Below are 22,781 nucleotides of genomic sequence, written 5' to 3' on the forward strand. Positions count from 1 at the left end.
AAATACAATAACATAAACCCATGTCACACCCTGGCCTGACCAAATATATAACGAATACACAAAAATACAATGACCAAGGCGTGACACTGTGGATGTGGGCATGGCCATGGTAGCCAAAATCATGTGTAACTGGTTCTGCCCATAATTTGTATACATGACCCTAAGCATGATGTGATATTAATTGCTTAGCAATTGCTCAAGAACCACACCAGTGTGGAAGCACCTTCAATATATTTTGCATCTCTCATTTACTGAAGTGTTTCCTTTATTTTGGCAATTACATGTTTATGGTGTGTTCATAGTTATAGTCCCTTCAGAAAGTATTCATACCCCATGACTTATTCCACATTTTGTAGTGTTACAGTCTGAATTTAAAAAAATAAAAAATCAACCATCTACACACAATACCCCATAATGACAAAGCAACAGATATACATAAAGCAAATATCAAATGTCTTATCAAACACAAACTTGGTACATACGTGTTCAAAACTAGAAATAATCTGAACTATTTACAAATGGCATTCGTGTTTTGTGCATGTCATGATAGTCTTTGAAGCAATAAATCCAAGATGGCGTAGCAGTCAGGCGCCTTTTGTCTTCATCTTGTATCCTGTGTATATATCTTTTTACATATTTTTAAAATATTTTTCTTAACCCCAACGTCAACATACTCTCCTGCAACCCACCTCACCCAGTGTGGTATGGATCTGCTATTTTCTTTACTTTAGAACCAGAACCCCCAAAAGCAGCTAGCCAGCTAACTAGCTAGTAGTCAGCTAGCCACTGCTAGCGGTCATCAGCTAACATTTAGCCAGGACAACTCCTGCCAGTCTGTACAGCGTGTTTCAACCCAGAGCTTATCGGACTCTTTTTTTTTCTCCATATCACCAGATTCCTACAGCAAGTTCTGAACCTCTTCATCTGGATCATCGCAGCTAGCAAGGTGCTTTCCGATTGGCTTCTCCCGGCTAACGTCTTTGTCCTGAAGCAAGCACCAATTAACCTGGAGCTAGCCTATGCTAGGCCCATCTCCCTGCTAGCTGAAGAGGTCCATCCAACTCCTTTTATTGCTGATACAGAGCCCCGCCGATCCATCATAACTAGACTACCAACGTAATCCACCCGAGGGGGGTTTTCAACAGGCTCCTTCATCGCGATATCCCCTGAATGCCCAGCTGCTAGCCTGCTAACCGTGGCCCGCTAACTGTCTAGAGCATACCGGATTGTTAGTTGAAGTGGTCCATCAGTCAATTTCTTTGGCAATACCTATTTTGCCAATTGGCCGGGACCCTTTTACTTCACGGACCCCTGCTGATCCATCACAGCTGGTCTCCCAACGTAACCGCAGGAGGGAGCTACAACAACAGACTTCTTCCGTCGCGACCTCCCTCTAAGGCCCATCTGCCAGCTTGCTAGCCCCAGCCCGCTAGCTGTCTGAATCGCAGTGTCTCCAGCCCGTCTAGCTACTCAGTGGACCATATGATCACTCGGCTACGCATGCCTCTCCCTAATGTCAACATGCCTTGTCAATTGCTGTTTTGGTTAGTGATGATTGTCTTGTTTCAATTTACAGCCTCCAACCGTGCTCGATATGCCTCAGCTAACCCTCTTGTCCCACCTCCCACACATGCGGTGACCTCGCCTGGTTTAATTGATGTCCCTAGAGACAATACCTCTCTCATCGTCACTCAATGCCTAGGTTTACCTCAACTGTATTCACATCCTGCCATACCATCATCTGTACATTGAATCTATTCTTCCGTGCCCAGAAACCTGCTCCTTTTACTCTCTGTTCAGAATGTACTAGACGACCAGTTCTTTTAGCCTTTGGCCGTACCCTTATCCTACTCCTCCTCTGGTGATGTAGAGGTTAATCCAGGCCCAACAGTGCCTTGCTCCCCTCCCATTCCCCAGGCCCTCTCATTTGTTGACTTCTGTAACCGTAAAAGCCTTGGTTTCATGCATGTTAACATCAGAAGCCTCCTCCCTAAATTTGTTTTATTCACTGCTTTAGCACACTCTAACCAACACGGATGTCCTGGCTGGCTTAGGAAGGCCACCAAGAACCCTGAAATTTCCATCCCTAACTATAACATTTTCTGATAAGATAAAACTGCCAAAGGGGGTGGAGTTGCAATCTACTGCCGAGATAGCTTGCAGAGTTCTGTCTTAGTATCCAGGTCTGTGCCCAAACAATTTTGTATTTTTTTATCTATATTTCCTGAAAGAAGTATCTTACCATTGCTGCTTGCTATAGACGACCTTCTGCCCCCAGCTGTGCCCTGGACACCATATGTGAATTGATTGCCCCCCATCTATGTTCAGAGCTCGTGCTGTTAGGTGACCTAAACTGGGATATGCTTAACAGCCATCCTACAATCCTAAACTTAATGCCCCCAATCTCACACAAATTATCAATGAACCTACCAGGTACAACCCCAAATCCGTAAACACAGGCACCCTCATAGTTATCATCCTAACCAACCTGCCCTCCAAATACACCTCTGCTGTCTTCAACCAGGATCTCAGCGGTTTCTCAATCCACGGTTTCTGGTTGAGGAATGTTTTAACAGACGCTGTGGGTACAACATCACCGATGCACTTGCTAATAAACCCACTCACCGAATCAGCGTATTCATCAATGTTGTTGTTCGACGCTATGCGGAACATATCCCAGTCCACGTGATCGTTGCAATCTTGAAGCGTGGAATCCGATTGGTCGGACCAGCGTTGAACAGACCTGAGCGTGGGTGCTTTCTGTTTTAGTTTCTGTCTATAAATTGGAAGCAACAAAATGGAGCCGTGGTCAGCTTTTAAAAGGAGGGTGGGGAGAGCCTTATATGCGTCGCGGAAGTTGGAATAACAATGATCTAGGGTTTTGCCAGTCCAGGTCACTCAATCAATATGCTGATATAATTTAGGGAGCCTTGTTTTCAATTTAGCCTTGTTAAAATCCCCAGCTACAATAAATGCAGCCTCAGGAGCCTTTCGAATCCCACCGTACCTTCTCCACTATGCAATCTGGTTTCCGAGCTGGTCATGGGTGCATCTCAGCCATGCTCAAAGTCCTAAACGATATCATAACCGCCATCGATAAGAGACAATACTGTGCAGCTGTATTCATCGACCTGGCCAAGGCTTTCGACTCTGTCAATCACCACATTCTTATCTGCAGCCTTGGTTTCTTAAATGACTGCCACGCTTGGTTCACCAACTACTTCTCAGACAGAGTTTAGTGTGTCAAATCGCAAGGCCTGTTGTCCGGGACGAGCTTCAATGCCATACAACTCTCTTTCCGTGGCCTCCAACTGCTCTTAAATGCAAGTAAAACTAAATGCATGCTCTTCAAGCAATCACTGCCCGCACCTGCCCGCCCGTCCAGCATTTGCAAAATAGCCTCCAACACTCTACTCAGGAAACGGGATGCAGTCTATCACAGTGCCATCCGTTTTGTCACCAAAGCCCCATACACTACCCGCCACTGCCACCTGTATGCTCTCGTTGGCTGGCCCTTGCTTCATATTCGTTGCCAAACCCACTGGCTTCAGGTCATCTATAAGTTTTTGCTAAGTAAAGCCCCACCTTATCTCAGCTCACTGGTCACCATAGCAGCACCCACCCGTAGCACGCACTGCAGCAGGTATATTTCACTGGTCACCACCAAAGCCAATTCCTACTTTGGCCACCTTTCCTTACAGTTCTCTGCTGCCAATGACTGGAACGAGTTACAAAAATCACTGAAGCTGGAGACCCATATCTCCCTCACTAACTTTAATTTCCAGCTGTCAGAGCAGCTCACAGGTCACTGCACCTGTACATAGCCCATCTGTAAATAGCCCATCCAACTACCTCATCCCCATACTGTTATTTATTTATTTGCTCCTTTGCACCCACGTGTTTCTCTACTTGCACATTCATCTTCTGCACATCTATCACTCCAGTGTTTAATTGCTAAATGTTAATTATTTCACCACTATGGCCTATTTATTGCCTTACCTCCCTAATCTTACCTCATTTGCACACACTGTATATAGACTTTTTTACTTTATTGTATTATTGACTGTATGTTTGTTTATTCCATGTGTAACTCTGTGTTGTTGTTTGTGTTGCACTGCTTTGCTTTATCTTGGCCAGGTCGCAGTTGTAAATGAGAACTTGTTCTCAACTAGCCTACCTGGTTAAATAAAGGTAAAATAATTCAATTAAATAAAAGTCCCTCTGTGCCAGGAAACAAAAAGCGACCTGGCATTTCGGACAGAAAATCTGTCATTTTTCCCTTTTTACCCCTGTGTTTTGTGCAATGCTTACAGTTCCTCCTTTTGTCGTTTGGCATGTGTGTGTGTTGAGCATGGTTACTTCCCTAGTGTCCTTCCATTTTACAAAAAGCAGCTTTTTAGTCCTGATCCAACGTAAAGTCCCCCTCTCCACTGTCTTTGTCATGTCGTCTCCTTGGTCTTGGGGAAACCCAATTTTGTTTGGACGAATTGTGCCACAAGCACTATGAAAAGCATGGGACTATAGTACCAGTCAAACGTTTGGACACACCTACTCATTCAAGGGTTTTTCCTTTTACTATTTTCTACATTGTAGAATAATAATTAAGACGTCAACACTATCTGTTATGCGCAAAGATAAAGTCACTCATTGGGCATTCATACCTCATCAAATAACATGGCAATATGCTAGATTTGTTCCTACCAACCTAAGGATTCATTTGATACCACCCATGTAGCTATAGCTCAAACACAGACCAAATCAAAGTTTACCTTCTAAGATGTTTGGTGAAAACGTTGTGTAAAATAAACATTTTGACTCTCGGGCTGGTGATCAATAACGGTAGGTCACAGCCATTTAAATAAGATTATTCTCATGATCTGCGGAGTCCCAGCTTCCGATGTGTATCAATGTATTCCGTGTTTATTTTGTTTATGCTTCACAACGTTAAACGGAATGTAGGCAGCCATCTTGAAATGAGGTCATCGGCTCGGGCTGCCCTTATAAATCCGTATGCCCATATATGGTAATAAGTCACCAAAGATTTGAAGGCACCGATCAATAGCCAACATACTCAGCGTTTAGGAAATGCCATGCTTTTACAGATAGGGGCTACCGTTCTCATACTATACTGAATTTAGATTTTTTTTTATCTAACAGAGTCCCTAAATAGGGGAAATTTAATTTACATTTAAGATATTTTAAACTTCCTAGGAACCCCAGGAGGTTTTCTTCCCCATAGGGCATATTGATATGGTCCCCCACTGGTAACCATTCTCTAGGATTACTGGCTAAAGACATTCCTCACATCAATATTCATTCAAATACCCGGTCTCTGTTTCTTCCCCGAAGCCACTGTTTGTTTTTCCTCCAAAGTGGGTGTTTGCAGATATGACAAGAAAAAAGAAAACATATTTGCTTGGTGATAAAGTATTCTACTGCAGCCTGGTTTTCCTTGTGTTTCCTTTCTTTAATCATTAGAATATGGTCTCAGGCGAAAACAGACAGAAAGACCAGCACAATGACACTGATAGGCTCAATATGAGTTTGCGTAAACGTTTATCAGAGCCTGTCAGAAGGCAATAGGACGTTATGAAATGAAATCATACATTTGCTTAGAGATAACAGTTTGCTTATTATTTGCTCCTTTTCTGATTTTCTAAATGTTTGCATATTTTTTGACCAGGCTCTGGTACAAATCCCTTGGGCAGACATTTGATTTCCATAGGGGGCACTTTTTTTGTTTTACCTTTATTTGACAAGGCAAGTTAGATAAGAACAAATTCCTATTTACATGACGGCCTACTGGGGAACTGCCTTGTTCAGGGGCAGAATGACAGATTTTTACCTTGTCTTCTCGAGGATTCGATCCAGCAACCACTAGGCTACCTGCTGCCCCTTAAGGTACCTCCTATAGGCTATATAAAAACACAAATAATATTATTAAGTGTTTAATCAATTGTATTCGTGGAGTGCCTATGTTACAAATATGAAACAGAAAGCATTGGTGTTGGAAGCTGGTAGGCTATGCTTATTTTTATAAATAAAATACAAATAAAACAAATAAAAATAAATACCCCAACCAGCAAGATGCATAGTCAAATGACGAAAACATCAGTAGCCTAAATATCATTACAAGCACCACGTGTGCTTGATAATAGTGAAAATAATCACAATATAAATAATAGCATTTTGAATATGTGTTAATATGATAGTCAAAAAGTAAATTATAAGTAGGCGCATGTACATGTCACATAGCCTGAACAACGAAAGCCGCTGAGTGCGTAGCTAATTTTATTTCTTGCTTGAGATGTAGGGACTGCTTATCAGTGATGACATTTGGTGCTGATAATAGTTCATAGAATTCTCAACGGCTTGTTCTATTCCCAACCAGTGCCTTCCTCGCTCCTGTCTCAACGATTTCATTTGGTGGTGACCTGGGCACCAACTCAGTGCGCACAGTTGTCTTTTTTTTGTTGCAGTTAGGCCCAGGAGGTGTCGGTTCCGGTTGAGGCGTCAGAGTTGTTTTCATTCAGATTTTGTAGCAACGCTAACGAGTGCATCCATTTGTCTTGGTCTTCTTACCATTGTAAATTACGCACGCCCTCACTGTGTATTCCAATTAAGCTAGAGTAGACTGATTAGAATAGATGAATACAATAGAATGGCCCGCCCTGTTCTTCATTCACAATTGGTGATTACATAATTATGAATCGTTCGCTTCCCCTCGCTCATCAACTCATCCCATTCTCCCCATCATACTTTAGCCTACTTCATTTATTTTATCTCTTTTTATAGGCCCATGTCTGAAATGAATCACTTTTGGTTAAACTTTGAGGCAATTATCGGAGTGATTTTCAACTGGACAGACATCTTTAACTCTCAGGAGAAGGAGGGGAGCAGGCCCTACTTTCATGAGACAGAGGTGCAATGGGAAAAACCATGTAAAAAAATGACATGCCCTCCTAAAACTGTGGATAACACCAGTTCTGTTTGTGATATTAAGATTCTAACAATGACAGAATTTACATAACTAGTCAAAAGTTTGGACACCTACTCCAGGGTTTTTCTTTATTTTTACTATTTTCTACATTGTAGAATAATAGTGAAGACATCAAAACTATGAAATTACACATATGGAATCATGTAGTAACCAAAAACGTGTTCAACAAATCAAAATATATTTTTAAAGACAGCTTTGCACACTCTTGGCATTCTCTCAACCAGCTTCATGAGGTAGTCATCTGGAATGCATTTCAATTAAAAGGTGTGCCTTGTTAATTTGTGGAATTTATTTCCTTCTTAATGCGTTTCAGCCAAGTTGTGTTGTGACAAGGTAGGGGTGGTATACAGAAGATAACCCTATTTGCTAAAGTCTGTATTATGACAAGAACATCTCAAATAAGCAAAGAGAAATTACAGTCCATCCTTACTTTAAGACATGAAGGTCAGTCAGTCTGGGAAATTTCAAGAACTTTGAAAGTTTCTTCAAGTGCTTTTGCAAAAATCATCAAGTGCTATGATGAAACTGTCTCTCATGAGCACCGCCACAGGAAAGGAAGACCCAGAGTTACCTCTGCTGCAGAGGATAAGTTAATTAGAATAACTGCACCTCAGAAATTGCAGCCCAAATAAATGTATCACAGAGTTCAAGAAACAGACACATCTCAACATCAATTGTTCAGAGGAGACTGCATGAATCAGGCCTTCATGTTTGAATTGCTGAAAATAAACCATTACTAAAGGACACCAATAAGAAAGAAGAGACTTGCTTTTGCCAAGAAACACGAGCAATGGACATTAGACCGGTGGAAATCTGCCCTTTGGTCTGATTAGTCCAAATTTGAGATTTTTGGTTCCAACCACCATATCTGTGCGACACAGAGTAGGTGAACGGATCTCCACATGCATGGTTCCCACCGTGAAGCATGGAGGAGGAGGTGCGGGGGTGATTTGCTGGTGACACTGTCAGTGATTTATTTAGAATTCAAGGCACACTTAACCAGCATGACTACCACAACCTTCTGTAACGATATGCCATCCCATCTGGTTTGCGCTTAATGGGACTATTGTTTGTGTTTCAAAATGACAATTACCCCACACACCTCCAGGCTGTGTAAGGGCTATTTGACCAAGAAGGATAGTTATGGAGTGCTGCATCAGATGATCTAGCCTCCACAATCAACCAACCTCAACCCAACTGGGATGAGTTGGAGTGCTCAGCATATGTGGGAAATCCTTGAAAACGGTTGGACAAGCATTCCAAGTGAAGCCGGTTGAGAGAATGCCAAGAGTGTGCAAAGCTGTCATCAAGGAAAAGTGTGGCTACTTTAAATAATCTTATTTGTTTAACACCTTTTTGGCTACTACATTATTCCATATGTGTTATGTAATAGTTTTTATGCCTTCACTATTATTCTACGATGTAGAAAATAGTAAAGATGAAGAAAAGTAGGTGTCCAAATTTTTGACTGGTACTGCATATTATAGATTTGTTTAGGAAAAGTCAAAGATTGTCTTTAAAAATGGCATAGTAATACATTTTTAAAAATTCATGAGCAGTCCAAATGACTGCTTTAGTGGTTCTATTGTGGGTTTTATAGTAATGACATGTAGCCTAATTTAACTGTGAAAATGTATTAGCCTATCTTTTTAACACACTGACTTCCACCTGAGGTTCCTAATGTCATGTTTTCCTTTTAAGTGTTTTTGTTCTCTGACAGTTTTTATCTCCACACTTATACTCTCTCTTTCTCTTTCTTTCTCCCTCTCCGCCAGTTTCTGTCTCTCTCGCTCTCTCTTTATTTCTCTCTCACTCATCTCCCCTCGCTCTCTCTCTCTTTCTCTCACTCGTTCTCTCTCTCTCTCTCTCCCAAATCAAATCTCTCTCTCTTTCTCTCTCTGTGACAGCATTTCTCTTCTTGTCCTGCTCCAGTGGCCCAAACGCACTGGCTTTTCCTCTCCTCAGGGATTTGTCTCGGCTCACTGTTCCACTTTCCCGGAATCATGAGCTCATTCTGATGCACAATTACCCAAACATGATTAAATCCCACCCAAAGTCTGCTCTGCGATGACCAAATGACAGTTTATTCCAACTCAACTAGCTTAAGAGTATTCAATAACATTTGATGTGACAACTACCTTAGAAACGCTTTTACATTGTAGTGTAAGTTTGTTTTACAAAATCCACATTTTCCGTTTCAGCATCAGTTAATGTTCCGTTTACAATGACCAAGTGATATTTTATTCAACAGTTTATAGAAGGAAACATTTTTTGACATTCCATTTGACCAAGGATTTGACAATACAGTACCTAAGAAATGGATTGTCGTGCTGATTTGATTTAAAAAAAGCTTTCAATCATATTTGACCACAGGGTTGACACAACCCACCTAAAAAACGTTTTAATATTGTAGTGCTGCTTAAAAAAACATTATAATCAGGTTTTCAGTTTGAATCAGAGAGCCAGAGTGCCTTGCCTTGCAGGGGGAAAGGCTCATTGATTCTTTGTTGCGAAAAGCCTTGCATGAACTCCAAGAACAATTTGAGCTGCCAGCTCTGAAGGATGGGGGGGTTGCCAGAAAGAAGAGCGAGAGAAGAAAAGGAGATGGAGGTTAGCAGCCAGAGCAGTGGCAGCAGACAGACAGCTGATCAAATTCAACTCCCTGAATGCGTTTTCCACTCTCAACTTTGTTTTCATCGCCCTGTCATCGTTTAAATGACTTCTGTTCTTTAAAAAAAAGTGTTGACAAATGTGCGCTCCCGCGAGCGACGGGCGGGTGACATGTCAAATAACTCTGGTACTGTAGCCCTGCGTGCCCCATCACACTGAAGAAGATAAAAGAACAGATTTAAAAAAAAACAGGGAACAATGCATTTTGTGTTGTTTCTTGGCAGGTGGCACTGCTTCCAGAATGAAAGGTTTCCTGGGTTGTATCCGCTTCGCTGCAACTGAACGGGAGGACTCTGGACCTGGAGGAGAGGGCTAAGATTACGCCTGGGGTGAGTCCGGGCTGCCCGGGACACTGCAGCAGCTACGGGCATCTGTGCCAGAACCAGGCGAGGTGTGTGGAGAGGTACAATGGCTTCTCCTGCGACTGTGGCCTCTCCGCCTACGCAGGCCCCTTCTGCCAGAGAGGTAAATAGACTAGGAGCATCACCTCGACCTCAGCCTCTGAGCTCTGAGGTTCTTCTGATCAACTCACTTGCCTCTGGGCGATCAGCCATGTGAGAGGATGTACGTCAGTCCCAATTCACTCCATAATCCTCCTCTTTGGCCCCAACCCTTTCGATTTTTGCAGATAAGGTGGAAGCAATGTGGAGGAAGCTTCACCACTTTACTGCGTATACAGTACCTGTCTCTGACCCTTTAGATCTAGCTGCATACATCTAACAAGGGTTAGAGGGAGGAGGGGAATGATTTGGGACCAGCTGGTGGAGCTTATATTTGTGCACTCAACAAAAACACAGAGGACACTGTATTACAGTACAAGACTAATGTTAGAACTGCTGGTAGATTGTAAAGCTATATGTTTTTTGTTGATGGTTCTGCTGCTGTCTGAGAGTTTATTTAATTCCTTTATTATAAGGCTAATAGACACGGTTACCTCTTCGTCACTTCCTACCAAGGAGTGGAAATACGTTCCAGAACAGCCATTTAGAAAGTGGTGCATACAGTACTAAATGAGAACCATCAAAAGGTCAAGAATTGATATTATTTTAGAGGACCCTCATATTGAGCTCGAGGTCAAACATTACTTTACAAGTTCTTACCAGCTGTGTGCATTAGCTCCATCAAGAGCTTGATACATGAGTGTTACTGTACATCCTTGGATGTCTCTGAGTCATCGCCATCAGCGATGGTGATGCAGGCAGGCCAATTTGTACATTTTCAAAAATTCATAAGAATGACTTGGACCACTTCCTGGTTAGAACATCAGCGGGCAATCGCCATGCCACAATGCCACAGTGGTAGACTGTTGAGCATTAAATAGAGTATTGTTCTATATGTAGCATGCTGATTGTATGGTTTTATTTACAGTATGTCTGTTAAAAATAAATTGCAAATATGAAGGCATAGATTGTTAAATAAATTAATGTTTTTAAGTTGTTAATAGAGTTTACTCATGGACAGAATGTTAACAGATGTCGAACAAAGTGAAAAACTGTTCTATCACAATGTGGAATGATTGGCCTGTTCAATACAAACCCCCCAACATAACCACCAACTCCTCTATTCTGCTTTCCCAACCTCCAGAGGTCTCTGCTTACTTCAAACCTGGGACATCAGTCCAGTACACATTCAAGGAGCCGTACGAGCTGACTAGAAACACCAGCACTCAGTCCCAGTCCTCCTCCATCTACTCTGACCTGACGCTACGAGGAGAGAATGTCTCGTTTAGCTTCAGAACCACACAGAGCCCTGCGTTACTTCTCTACATCTGCTCCTACTACAGAGAGTACCTGGCTGTGCTGCTCAACAGGAATGGTAAGAAGCAGAGAGATAAAAAATAAAATAAAAATACAAATACAAACAAAAAAAGTATTTTCTGGCGTTTTTAAACATTTCAATGATTCTAAGTAACACACCTTTATTTAGCATTTACTGTACAGAGTGAATACAAACCTCTGTGTCAGCTTGCAGGGTCTATAAAGATCTGGAAAATAACGGACAAATCAAGTAACGTCAAGGTGTACATCTATAGTCATTCAGGAACAAAATATGACTACGTCTAGAAAGGTTATTAACAGCAACTGTAAGAGAGAGAGAGAGAGATCATTGTTAGAAAGCAGGTCCTAATCTGGCTGCTCCTTTCCTTCCACTAGCACTTTTAACAGAATTAATTTGGATTCATTTGAGTCTCCAAGTCCCCGTAGACACCAGGCCTGTCAGACATTACTGCCTCCCCAATTCATGCACAGTAAATTGTTAAGGCATTGTCTGTCTTTCTAGGAGAGCACAAGCAAGACCTCTCAGGAGCAGTGAGAGGTTGGGACAAAAATATATATATTTTTAAAGGGCCAATCAGAAGTTCCTATATTCATGTTTGGACTTGTAAATCAATGATATGTGACCATTTATTCATAAAGAATACAAATGCCTCATGAGCTTAGTTCAACTGTCGCACCCCATCAGATTTGCCACCAATGCACCTTATAGAACACATCACTGCGCTCTATTCTCCTCTGTAAACTGGTAATGTCTGTGTATCCGTCGCAATACCCACTGGTTGATGCTTATTTATAAAACCCTCTTAGGCCTCACTCCCCCCTATCTGAGAAACCTACTGCGTCCCTCATCCTCCACAAACAGCACCATTCGCATTCTGTTAAACGTCCCCAAATCAAATCAAAGTTTATTTGTCATGTGTGCCGAATACAGTGAAATGCTTACTTACAGGCTCTAACCAATGGTGCGGGGGGAAAAAGGTGTATGTGTGTGTGTGTGTGTGTAGGTTAGTAAAGAAATAAGACAACAGTAAAAAGACATTTGAAAAAAGAGTAGCAAGGCTACATACAGACACCTGTTAGTCAGGCTTATTGAGGTAGTATATACATGTAGGTATCGTTAAAGTGACTATGCATATATGATGAACTGAGAGTAGCAGAAGCGTAAAAAGAGGGGTTGGTGGGTGGTGGGACACAATGCAGATAGTCTGGTTAGCCAATGTGCGGGAGCACTGGTTGGTCGGGCCAATTTAGGTAGTATGTACATGAATGTATAGATATAGTGACTCTGCATATAAGATAAACAGAGAGTAGCAGCAGCATAAAAGAAGGGTTGGGGGGAGGCACACAATGCAAATAGTCCAGGTAAGCATTTGGTTACCTCTTCAGGAGTTTTATGGCTTGGGGGTAAAAACTGTCGAGAAGCCTTTTGGTCCTGGACTCGGCACTCTGGTACCGCTTGCCATGCGGTAGTAGAGAGAACAGTCTATGACTGGGGTGGCTGGGGTCTTTGACAATTTCTAGGGCCTTCCTCTGACACCGCCTGGTGCAGAGGTCCTGGATGGCAGGCAGCTTTGCCCCAGTGATGTACTGGGCCGTACGCACTACCAGGCAGTGATGCAACCGGTCAGGATGCTCTCGATGTTGCAGCTGTAGAACCTTTTGAGGATCTCAGGACCCATGCCAAAGCTTTTTTGTGCCCTCTTCACGACTGTCTTGGTGTGTTTGGACCAATCTCGTTTGTTGTTGATGTGGCCAGCAAGGAATTTGAAACTCTCAACCAAAGCACATACATCATTGGGTCGCTCCTCTTTTCAGTTTGCTGCAGCTAGCAACTGGACCAAGCTGAAAAGAATACTCAAACTGGACAGTTTTATCTCCATCTCTTCATTCAAAGACTCAATCATGGACACTCTTACTGACAGTTGTGGCTGCTTCGTGTGATGCAGTGTTGTCTCTACCTTGCCTTTTGTGCTGTTGTCTGTGCCCAATAATGTTTATACCATATTTTGTGCTGCTACCATGTTTTGCTGCTGCCATGTTGTTGTCATGGTGTGTTGCTACCATGCTGGGTTGTCATGTGTTACTGTCATTCTATGTTGTCGTCATAGGTCTCTCTTTATGTAGTGTTGTGGTGTCGCTCTTGTCGTGATGTGTGTTTTGTCCTATATTTGAATTTGAATTACATTTTTAATCCTAGCCCCTGTCCCCGCAGGGGGCTCCATGGTAAGCCGTCATTGTAAATAAGAATTTGTTCTTAACTTACCTAGTTAAATTAAAATCTGAATGGTCCCTCTCCAGTTATATAATATAATTGTTTCTTAGTCCTATGGTACAAATCATGTCATGGCTCATACTCCTATCCTTGCAGTGCCTCAGTAATTGTGAACTATCTGATACGATTGCCCTCTGCTTAAATAAATAAAAATTGTCCTCCACACTTATTTAATATAATTGTTTCATTTGTCCTATTGCGCAAATCATTTGTCTATTCTAGCCCTTATAAATCTATTTTTTTACTGGATGTGTGTAAAAAATATATATATATTCAAATAACAAATACATTGTCTGCTCAAAGTGTACAATTCCACCTTCGTATGAAGTGATCATTTGTGTGCAGCAGCATCAATAAGGGCGTGTTTTCTTAAGAGGTGCAATACATTTCCAATCTCCCCATTCATTTGAATGTGAATGTTGTTGTTTTTTCTGAGATGACTGACGACACCAACACGACCGTGCATTACTCCAAGCCCCTCGGATACTTAATACCCTTCCAAATTACAAAAATAAATTTGATTTAATATCTGTTATTGATAGGGAATTAGAGATTAATCCTCTTAGTAGCTGAATGCTTTGTAGGCTTATGTTATGAAATCAGTCACTGCAGCCTTGAACATTGAGGAACTTTCCTTGAAATGCTACAGTATAAACAACAATTTGCCGGGTACAACGTGAACGCTCCCCACATGGTAGCGATATTGTTCAGTGGCTGTCTACATTTCAATGACAGTGATATTTTTACATGTCTGTGTAACGGCGTTCTTCGTTTGTGGAAAGAGTCGGACCGAAATGCAGCGTGTTTGTTACTCATGATCTTTATTCAATGAAAACGGAACGATACATGAAATAACTCAATACAAAAACAACAAACGGAACGTGAAAACTAATTACAGCCTATCTGGTGAAACAACACAGAGACAAGAACAATCACCCACGAAATACAAAGCGAAACTCAGGCTACCTAAATACGGTTCCCAATCAGAGACAACGAGAATCACCTGACTCTGATTGAGAATCGCTTCAGGCAGCCAAGCCTATACAACACCCCTAATCAGCCGCGATCCCAAATACTACAAACCCCAATACGAAAAACAACATATAAACCCATGTCACACCCTGGCCTAAACAAACATATAACAAAAATACAAAATACAATGACCAAGGCGTGACAGTCTGTCACTGTCTACATTTAACCTTTTACTGCAGTGGGCTAAATCAGGGTCACAAATCTCCTTTGAAACAAAATTATACACCTCACACACATGGTAATGGACTTTTAAAAAAGAAGACACCTGTACCATGTCAGATATAGAGTTGAAATGTATTCAATTTTGAGTTTGCATCCCAATATTACACTTTATATACATCACAGAAGACTGAAATATACAAAACCGCTCGACATAGAAACACTAGATTTTCAGCAGGTTTTGGAGAAAATGTTTATTAATTAATTATGACTAGGTAATTTGACAGCAGGAAAGGGCTACATGTTTTTTATTGTTACAGTATACAAGTTATATCTCTATATAATTCTGAAGGTTACCTGGATGTTATATTGAAGTGATATTAAAGGTATGTCTCTACACTGAGTGTACAAAACATTAGGAACACCTACCTAATATTGAGTTGCACTCCCTTTTGCCCCAGATCGTCTTTAATTTGTTGGGGCATGGACTCTACAAGGTCTCGAAAGTGTTCCACCGGGATGCTGGCCCAGGTTGACTCCAATGCTTCCCACAGTTGTGTCAAGTTGGCTGGATGTCCTTTGTGTGGTGGACCATTCTTGATACACACGGGAAACTCTAGAGCGTAAAAAAAACCAGCAACGTTGCAGTTCTTGACACACTCAAACCGGTGTGCCTGGCACCTAGTACCATACATATGCTCAAAATTGTTCAAGCTGTACATTTGGTGGGGAATCATTGATGGACAACAATATTCAAATGTTTTCTCTGATTTTTAAGGAAATGTTAAGACTAAACCACTCAGGAACATTCAAATTGTTGCTAAGAAGGCAGAAAAATGAGAAGACGTTTAGGGGTGTGTAGACTCGAAGGTTAGCTACCTGGCTGTTTTATAGACGTGATATTAAAGTTATGGATTTTGATATATCTCTAAGGTTATCTGGATGTTATATAGAAGTGACGTTAAAGTTATAAAAAATAAATGCCCCATTTTCAGGACCCTGTCTTTCAAAGATAAGTTGTAAAAATCTAAATAACTTCACAGATCTTCATTGTAAAGAGTTTAAACACTGTTTCCCATGCTTGTTCAATGACCAATAAACAATTAATGAACATGCACCTGTGGAACGGTCGACAAGACAGTAACAGCTTCACGACGGTGGGCAATGAAAGTCACAGTTATGAAAACTTAGGACACTAAAGAGGCCTTTCTACTGACTCTGAAAACACCAAAAGAAAGATTCCCAGGGTCCCTGCTCATTTATGCATGAATGTGTCTTAGGCATTACTGCAAGGAGGCATGAGGACTGCAGATGTGGCCAGGACAATAAATTGCAATGTCTGTACTATGAGACTCCTAAGACAGTGCTACAGGGAGACAAGACGGACAGCTGATCATCCCCGCAGTGGCAGACCACGTGTAACACCACCTGCACATGATCTGTACATCCGAACATCACACCTGTGGGACAGGTACAGGATAGGAACAACAACTGCCCGAGTTACACCAGGAACGCATAATCCCTCCATCAGTGCTCAGACTGTCCGCAATAGGCTGAGAGAGGCTGGACTGAGGGCTTGTAAGCCTGTTGTAAGGCAGGTCCTCACCAGACATCACCGGCAACAATGTCGCCTATGGGCACAAACCCACCGTCGCTGGACAAGACAGAACTGGATAAAAGTGCTCTTCACTGACAAGTCGCGATTTTGTCTCACCAGGGGTGATGGTCGGATTCGCATTTATCGTTGAAGGGATGAGCGTTACACCGAGGCCTGTACTCTGGAGCCGGATCAATTTTGAGGTGGAGGGTCCGTCATGGTCTGGGGTGGTGTGTCACAGCATCATCGGACTGAGCTTGTTGTCATTGCATGCAATCTCAATGCAGTGCGTTACAGGGAAGACATCCTCCTCCCTCATGTGGTACCCTTCCTGAAGGCTCATCCTGACATGACCCTCCAACATGACAATGCCACCAAGCATACTGCTCGTTCTATGCGTGATTTCCTGCAAGACAGAAATGTCAGTGTTCTGCCATGGCCAGCGAAGAGCTCGGATCTCAATCCCATTGAGGACATCTGGGACCTGTTGGATCGGAGGGTGAGGGCTAGGGCCATTCTCCCCAGATACTGACTGTTACTTTTGATTTTGACCTTTGAGCTTTGTTCAGGGACACATTATTCCATTTCTGTCAGTCACATGTCTGTAAGTTGGTGAATCTTGTTATGTTCATACAAATATTTACACATTTCTTTTTTTGCTGAGTTTATATTTATCTCTTGAAAGGTACCTGGATGTTAAGTAGAAGTGATATTAAAGTTATGTCTTCATATATCTCTCGATGGCTACCTGGACGTTAAATATAAGATACTGTATATTACAGATATGTCTCTATATCTCCTGAAGGTTACCTGGATGTTAAATACAAGCTGCAGAACAGTAGAGATGCTGAGGTATTCAGGACCAGCATTAGGAACTTGGCCAATGGACAACTTCACAGAGTCTCCATCAGGAGGATATCAGAGACTGTCAGTGTTCAGGTAATTTATTTTGTCACTATTAATGTAACTTATTCTCATTCAAAGCCAAGACATACTCAGCAGTTACAGTGCAGTCGGAAAGTATTCAGACTCCTTGACTTTTTCGACATTTTGTTATATTACAGCCTTATTCTAAAATCTATCTACATATAATTCCCCATAAGGACAAAACAAAAAGAGGTTTTTAGAAAAACATAAAATGAATATCACATTTACATAAGACCCTTTACAAAGGTGCTTTGTTGAAGCACCTTTGGCAGTGATTACTGTCTCGAGTCTTCTTGGGTATGACGCTACAATATTGGCACACCTGTATTTGGGGAGTTTCTCCCATTCTTCTCTGCAGATCCTCTCATGCTCTGTTGGGTTGGATGGGGAAAGTTGCTGCACAGCTATTTTCAGGTCTCTCCAGAGATGTTCGATCGGGTTCAAGTCCAGGCTCTGGCGCGGCCACTCAAGGACATTCAGAGACTTGTCCCAAATCCACTCTTCCCCCAATTGATCAGTTTGGCCGGGCAGCCAGCTCTAGGAAGAGTCTTGGTGGTTCCAAACTTCTTCCATTTGAGAATGATGGAGGCCACAGTGTTCTTGGGGACCTTCAATGCTGCATAAATGTATTGGTACAGTTCCCCGGGTCTGTGCCTCGACACAATCCTGTCTCAGAGCTCTACGGACAATTCTTTAGACCTCATGGCTTGGTTTTTGATCTGACCTTATAACGACAAGTGTGTTCCTTTCCAAATAATGTCCAATCAATTGAATTTACCACAAGTGGACTCCAATCAAGTTGTAGAAACATCTCAAGGATGATCAATGGAAACAGGATGCACCTGAGCTCCATTTCGAGTCTCATAGCAAAGGGTCTAAAATACTTACACTAACGTTCAAAAGTTTGGGGTCACTTAGAAATTCCCTTGTTTTTGAAAGAGAATGTAAATAATTGTCCATTAAAATAACATCAAATTGATCCGAATACAGTGTGGACATTGTTAATGTTGTAAATGACTATCGTAACTGGAAACGGCTGACTTTTTATGGAATATGCATGTTGTGTTAGCTACTCCAAGTTTAGCAGTTTAAAAGACTAGTTGATCATTAGAAAACCCTTTTGCAATTATGTCAGCACAGCTTAAAACTGTCAACAGTGATGAGGCGACTCCGGGATGCTGGCCTTCTTGGCAGAGTTCCTCTGTCTAGTGTCTGTGTTATTTTGCCCATTTTAATCTTTTCTTTTTATTGGCCAGTCTGAGATATGGCTTTTTGTTTGCAACTCTGCCTAGAAGGCTAGCATCCCGGAGTCGCCACTTCACTGTTGACGTTGAGACTGGTGTTTTGGGGGTACTATTTAATTAAGCTGCCAGTTGAGGACTCTGTTTCTCAAACTAGACACTCTAATGTACTTGTCCTCTTGCTCAGTTATGCACCAGGGCATCTCACTCCTCTTTCTATTCTGGTTAGAGCCAGTTTGCAGTGTTCTGTGAAGGGAGTAGTGCACAGCGTTGTACGATATCTTCAGTTTCTTGGCAATTTCTCGCATGGAATAGCCTTAATTTCTCAGAACAAGAATATACTTGATGAGGAAAGATATTTGTTCTGGGCATTTTGAGCCTGTAATCTAACCCACAAATGCTGTTGCTCCAGACACTCAACTAGTCTAAAGAAGGCCAGTTTTATTGCTTCTTTAATCAGGACAACAGTTTTCAGCTACACTGTATTGTATTGTACTGTAACAATGTCTACACTGCATTTCTGATCAATTTGATGTTTATTTTTATGGACAATAAAATTGATTTTCTTTCAAAAACAACGACATTTCTAAGTGACCCCAAACTTTTGAGCGGTAGTGTCTGTAAATAAGGTGTTCTGTTTTTTATTTGTAATACATTTGCAAAAATGTCTAATAATCTGTTTTCACTTCATCATTATGGGATATTGTGTGTATATTGGTGAGGGATCAAATATATTTGATTCATTTTAGAATAAGGCTGAAACGTAACAAGATGTGGATAAAGGGATAGGGTCTGAATACTTTCCGAATGCACTGTACCTTAGCGCAGTGGTTCACTCGTGGGGTGCTAGTACTCCTTGGGGTACCTGACCTATCCACAAGGGGCACTTGGGAAGATGCATAAGAACATAGTCCTGATGATTGGTTGTACATGAGGAGGTAATGCAAGCAGAGCAAAATGTAATTGAGTGTAGCATAACCTAAAAAGATTCAGAACCACTTTCTTTTTGAAAGTCAGCAAGAGGCAAGTATAGACAAGTAGGTCTATATGCACTATAGCTACACTGCTGAGCTGTACATGTACGTGTGTACATGTTAGCAGTGTGTGTTCTGTGTCATGGTCAGTGAAAGTAATTAAGAAATGAAATAACATCACTCCCAGACGATTTAGATATACAGTGAGATGTGATACAACGAGTGTAGTGGGATGAAGAGTGATGCAGGATTTGCATACCGTAGTTCTGCTTCTTAAGACTGCAACTATCATGAAGTCAAAGTCCTTTGTCAACATCACAGTAAGCGACAACCCTAGGCTTGTTTTGCAGAGCTGTACATATTCAGAATGCACAGTCACAGTCCAACTCTCAGCCGTTAAGCGGGCACACTCATTCACCATTTAAAGACATTTCGGGCAACATGAATGACTCTGAAGAAGAAAGGGTGGAGAAAAGGAATAGGATAGAGAAGAGTATAAAGAAATCAATAGAAGTTTAAAATGTACAGTTGTCTTCCCAAGGGGTTGAAATCTGTGAGGAGACTGGCAGAGTATGTTTTTAAATGTCATGAGTTGTAACACCAAAGTTGGTTGTTATTCTTCTCAGCCATTCTTCGAAAGACACATTTGGACAGCAAATTTAGTTTTTTTCCCATATATAGTAAAACATGATTAATTAGATCATTCCACATTTCTGTTCAGCATTGCCCTGATGTGAACGGAACCTGCCACTCTAGTTAACATGATATTAACCCCACTGCAGCACCCTTACAGTGTAATGTTCTTAACTAGGTACTCTTCATTACAAATTGAAGATCAAGGATTGCTGGCTATTTTCTGAAACAATCCAGTTAAAGTGTTTTTAAAACCAGGGATCAACCCTTCTTTGAGGATTTGAACTACAGTACAGAAATCCAACTGTAACGGCAAGACCATACAAACACGCATATTTAGGCACCCATTTATGCACCTCGTAATGAAAGAGTGCATGCCCAATATGTGGGAATATTGTAATGCACTAGACTTCCATATTATTCTCGTAGTGGAAAACACTCGTAAGTGTTTACTTCCATGCTTCTGACCACCCAACAACATGTTCGAGTCTGACTACGTCAACAACAGCAAACATCTATTTTGTTAAGCTACTGTTTGGCATTCTCAGCTAAACTGCATCAATTATTGTACACTTCGAGTAGTAATCACATTTTCAATAATGGAAGTTCGACTCGAAAATCTGTCCAAGCTCTAGTACTACTTTCCTTTTTTAATTGAATGGCAGAGACTGAACAGCCAAGCGATGATGTGTTTAAAGTACTTTGAAGAGCAGGGTTTAATTAAAACACTCTAAATGGAAGAGTACATTCTCCATCATCTGAAACATGAAAGTGTAAATTGTATTTTTTTATCCCCAATTTGACTATTCAACAAAGTGTTTACAGGTTCTATTTTGCATTTTTTTTTTAGATTGACCAGCACAGAAGGGAAGACTTCAATCTCACATCTGATACAGAATTCAATGCTATCAAGTCAGTTGTCCTTGGGAAAGTGCAAGGTGAGAAATATACCGATGTAGGATCTTAATTTGATCACTCTTTTGTTGCTGAGATTTTTCCTGCACAGCAGGAAATGCAAACTTGTAGTGTATTCAAAGTTTAAAAAGGCTTCAAAAGATTGTAATTTCCACTTTAACATGAAAAAGACTTCATGGAAAATGTATCAACCCTTACAAAAAAATGGCCATTAATTATAATCCACATAATAATTCACATTTCCTGTTGCTGCCTGATAATTTTTATGCTGTAGAAAACTGTCTCAAATTAAGACCCTACATCTGTACGACAGGATTATTAAAATGATGAAGGAGAAAGCCATAAAATAAAGAATGCTGAAAGGTGTTTGGCCGTGTCTCTCGATCACAGGACTAAAGAGCTGGTTACAATCCCACTCACCAGAAGCTTCTAAATAAAATTGAAATATGAGTGGAATCATTATGTATTATTACGTGAATTTTAGTGCTATGTAGGAGGATGATAAACTGATGGGGCAAATGCACATGTATTACAGTATTGTTTGTTCAGTCAGGCAATCAAAATTCGACATGACATGTTATGATTGGTGCATGTCTGTTTACTTAAAGTCTGAATAATATCGGCTTTATGCATTGTTATTGTCTATCCCCTGCTTCAGAAATAGGGCACTTCATGCAGGTATAATACCAATGTATTTGCTTCAAAATAGGACGTCTGTTTTCAATAGTAATGAGGAATGATTGAAAGGAACAGATGCAAATACAGCAGTTTCAGTCTAGTGCATTCTGAAACATTTTAACAAACAAAACAAGTAAAATAATGATCTCATACTAGGCCAACCTACAGTGTATGTCAGATGCAAACCATTTCAATTCATCTGTGACAATGTCAAGAATGTCACAATGACAAAGTCATACAGTAGCTACTGTGACATTGTTATTGACTTCTTTATGACCTTTTAAGAAGCTCCATTAGTCTAAAATCGGAATAATCCAGTATAGCTCTGGGCTATAATGACATGTGGGGCTAAGGGGTCTGCTCTCTGGTCATGTGGGACACACACACCACACACACGCACACAGACACAGCTCAGTGTTTTAACACCATAGTGCCCACAAAGCTCATCACTAAGCTAAGGACCCTGGAACTTAACACCTCCCTCCACAACTGGATCCTGGACTTCCTGACAGGCTGCCGCCATGTGGTAAGGGTAGCCTATAACACATCTGCCACGCTGATCCTCAACACGGGAGCCCTTCAGGGGTGTGTGCTTAATCCCCTCCTGTACTCCCTGTTCACCCACAACTCCAACAGCATCATTAAGTTTCCCGACGACACAGTGGTGGTAGGCCTGATCACCGACAACAATGAGACAGCCTATAGGGAGCAGGTCAGAGACCTGACATTGTGGTTCCAGGACAACAACCTCTCCCTCAATGTGGTCAAGACAAAGGAGATGATTATAGACTACAGGAAAAGGAGGGCCGAGCACTCCCCCATTCACATCGAAGAGGCTGTAGTGGAGCAGGTCGAGAGCTCCAAGTTCCTTGGTGTCCAAATCAACAACAAGCTATCTATCATGG

At 41.4% G+C, this 22,781-nt stretch overlaps 1 protein-coding gene across 1 annotated transcript in view; it reads left to right on the forward strand.

Moving 5' to 3' along the window:
* The window catches only part of LOC124047774 (contactin-associated protein-like 4), a 212,085-nt gene that overhangs the window by 182,234 nt on the left and 7,070 nt on the right, over positions 1-22,781 (forward strand). Inside the window, 5 exon segments of the mRNA XM_046368083.1 lie at positions 9,895-9,938; positions 9,940-10,135; positions 11,255-11,485; positions 17,314-17,447; positions 21,134-21,221. Coding sequence (XP_046224039.1) covers positions 9,895-9,938; positions 9,940-10,135; positions 11,255-11,485; positions 17,314-17,447; positions 21,134-21,221 — 693 coding nt within the window.

The sequence above is a fragment of the Oncorhynchus gorbuscha genome, linkage group LG11 (genome assembly GCF_021184085.1).
Source record: "Oncorhynchus gorbuscha isolate QuinsamMale2020 ecotype Even-year linkage group LG11, OgorEven_v1.0, whole genome shotgun sequence".
In the NCBI taxonomy this organism is placed as follows: domain Eukaryota; kingdom Metazoa; phylum Chordata; class Actinopteri; order Salmoniformes; family Salmonidae; genus Oncorhynchus; species Oncorhynchus gorbuscha.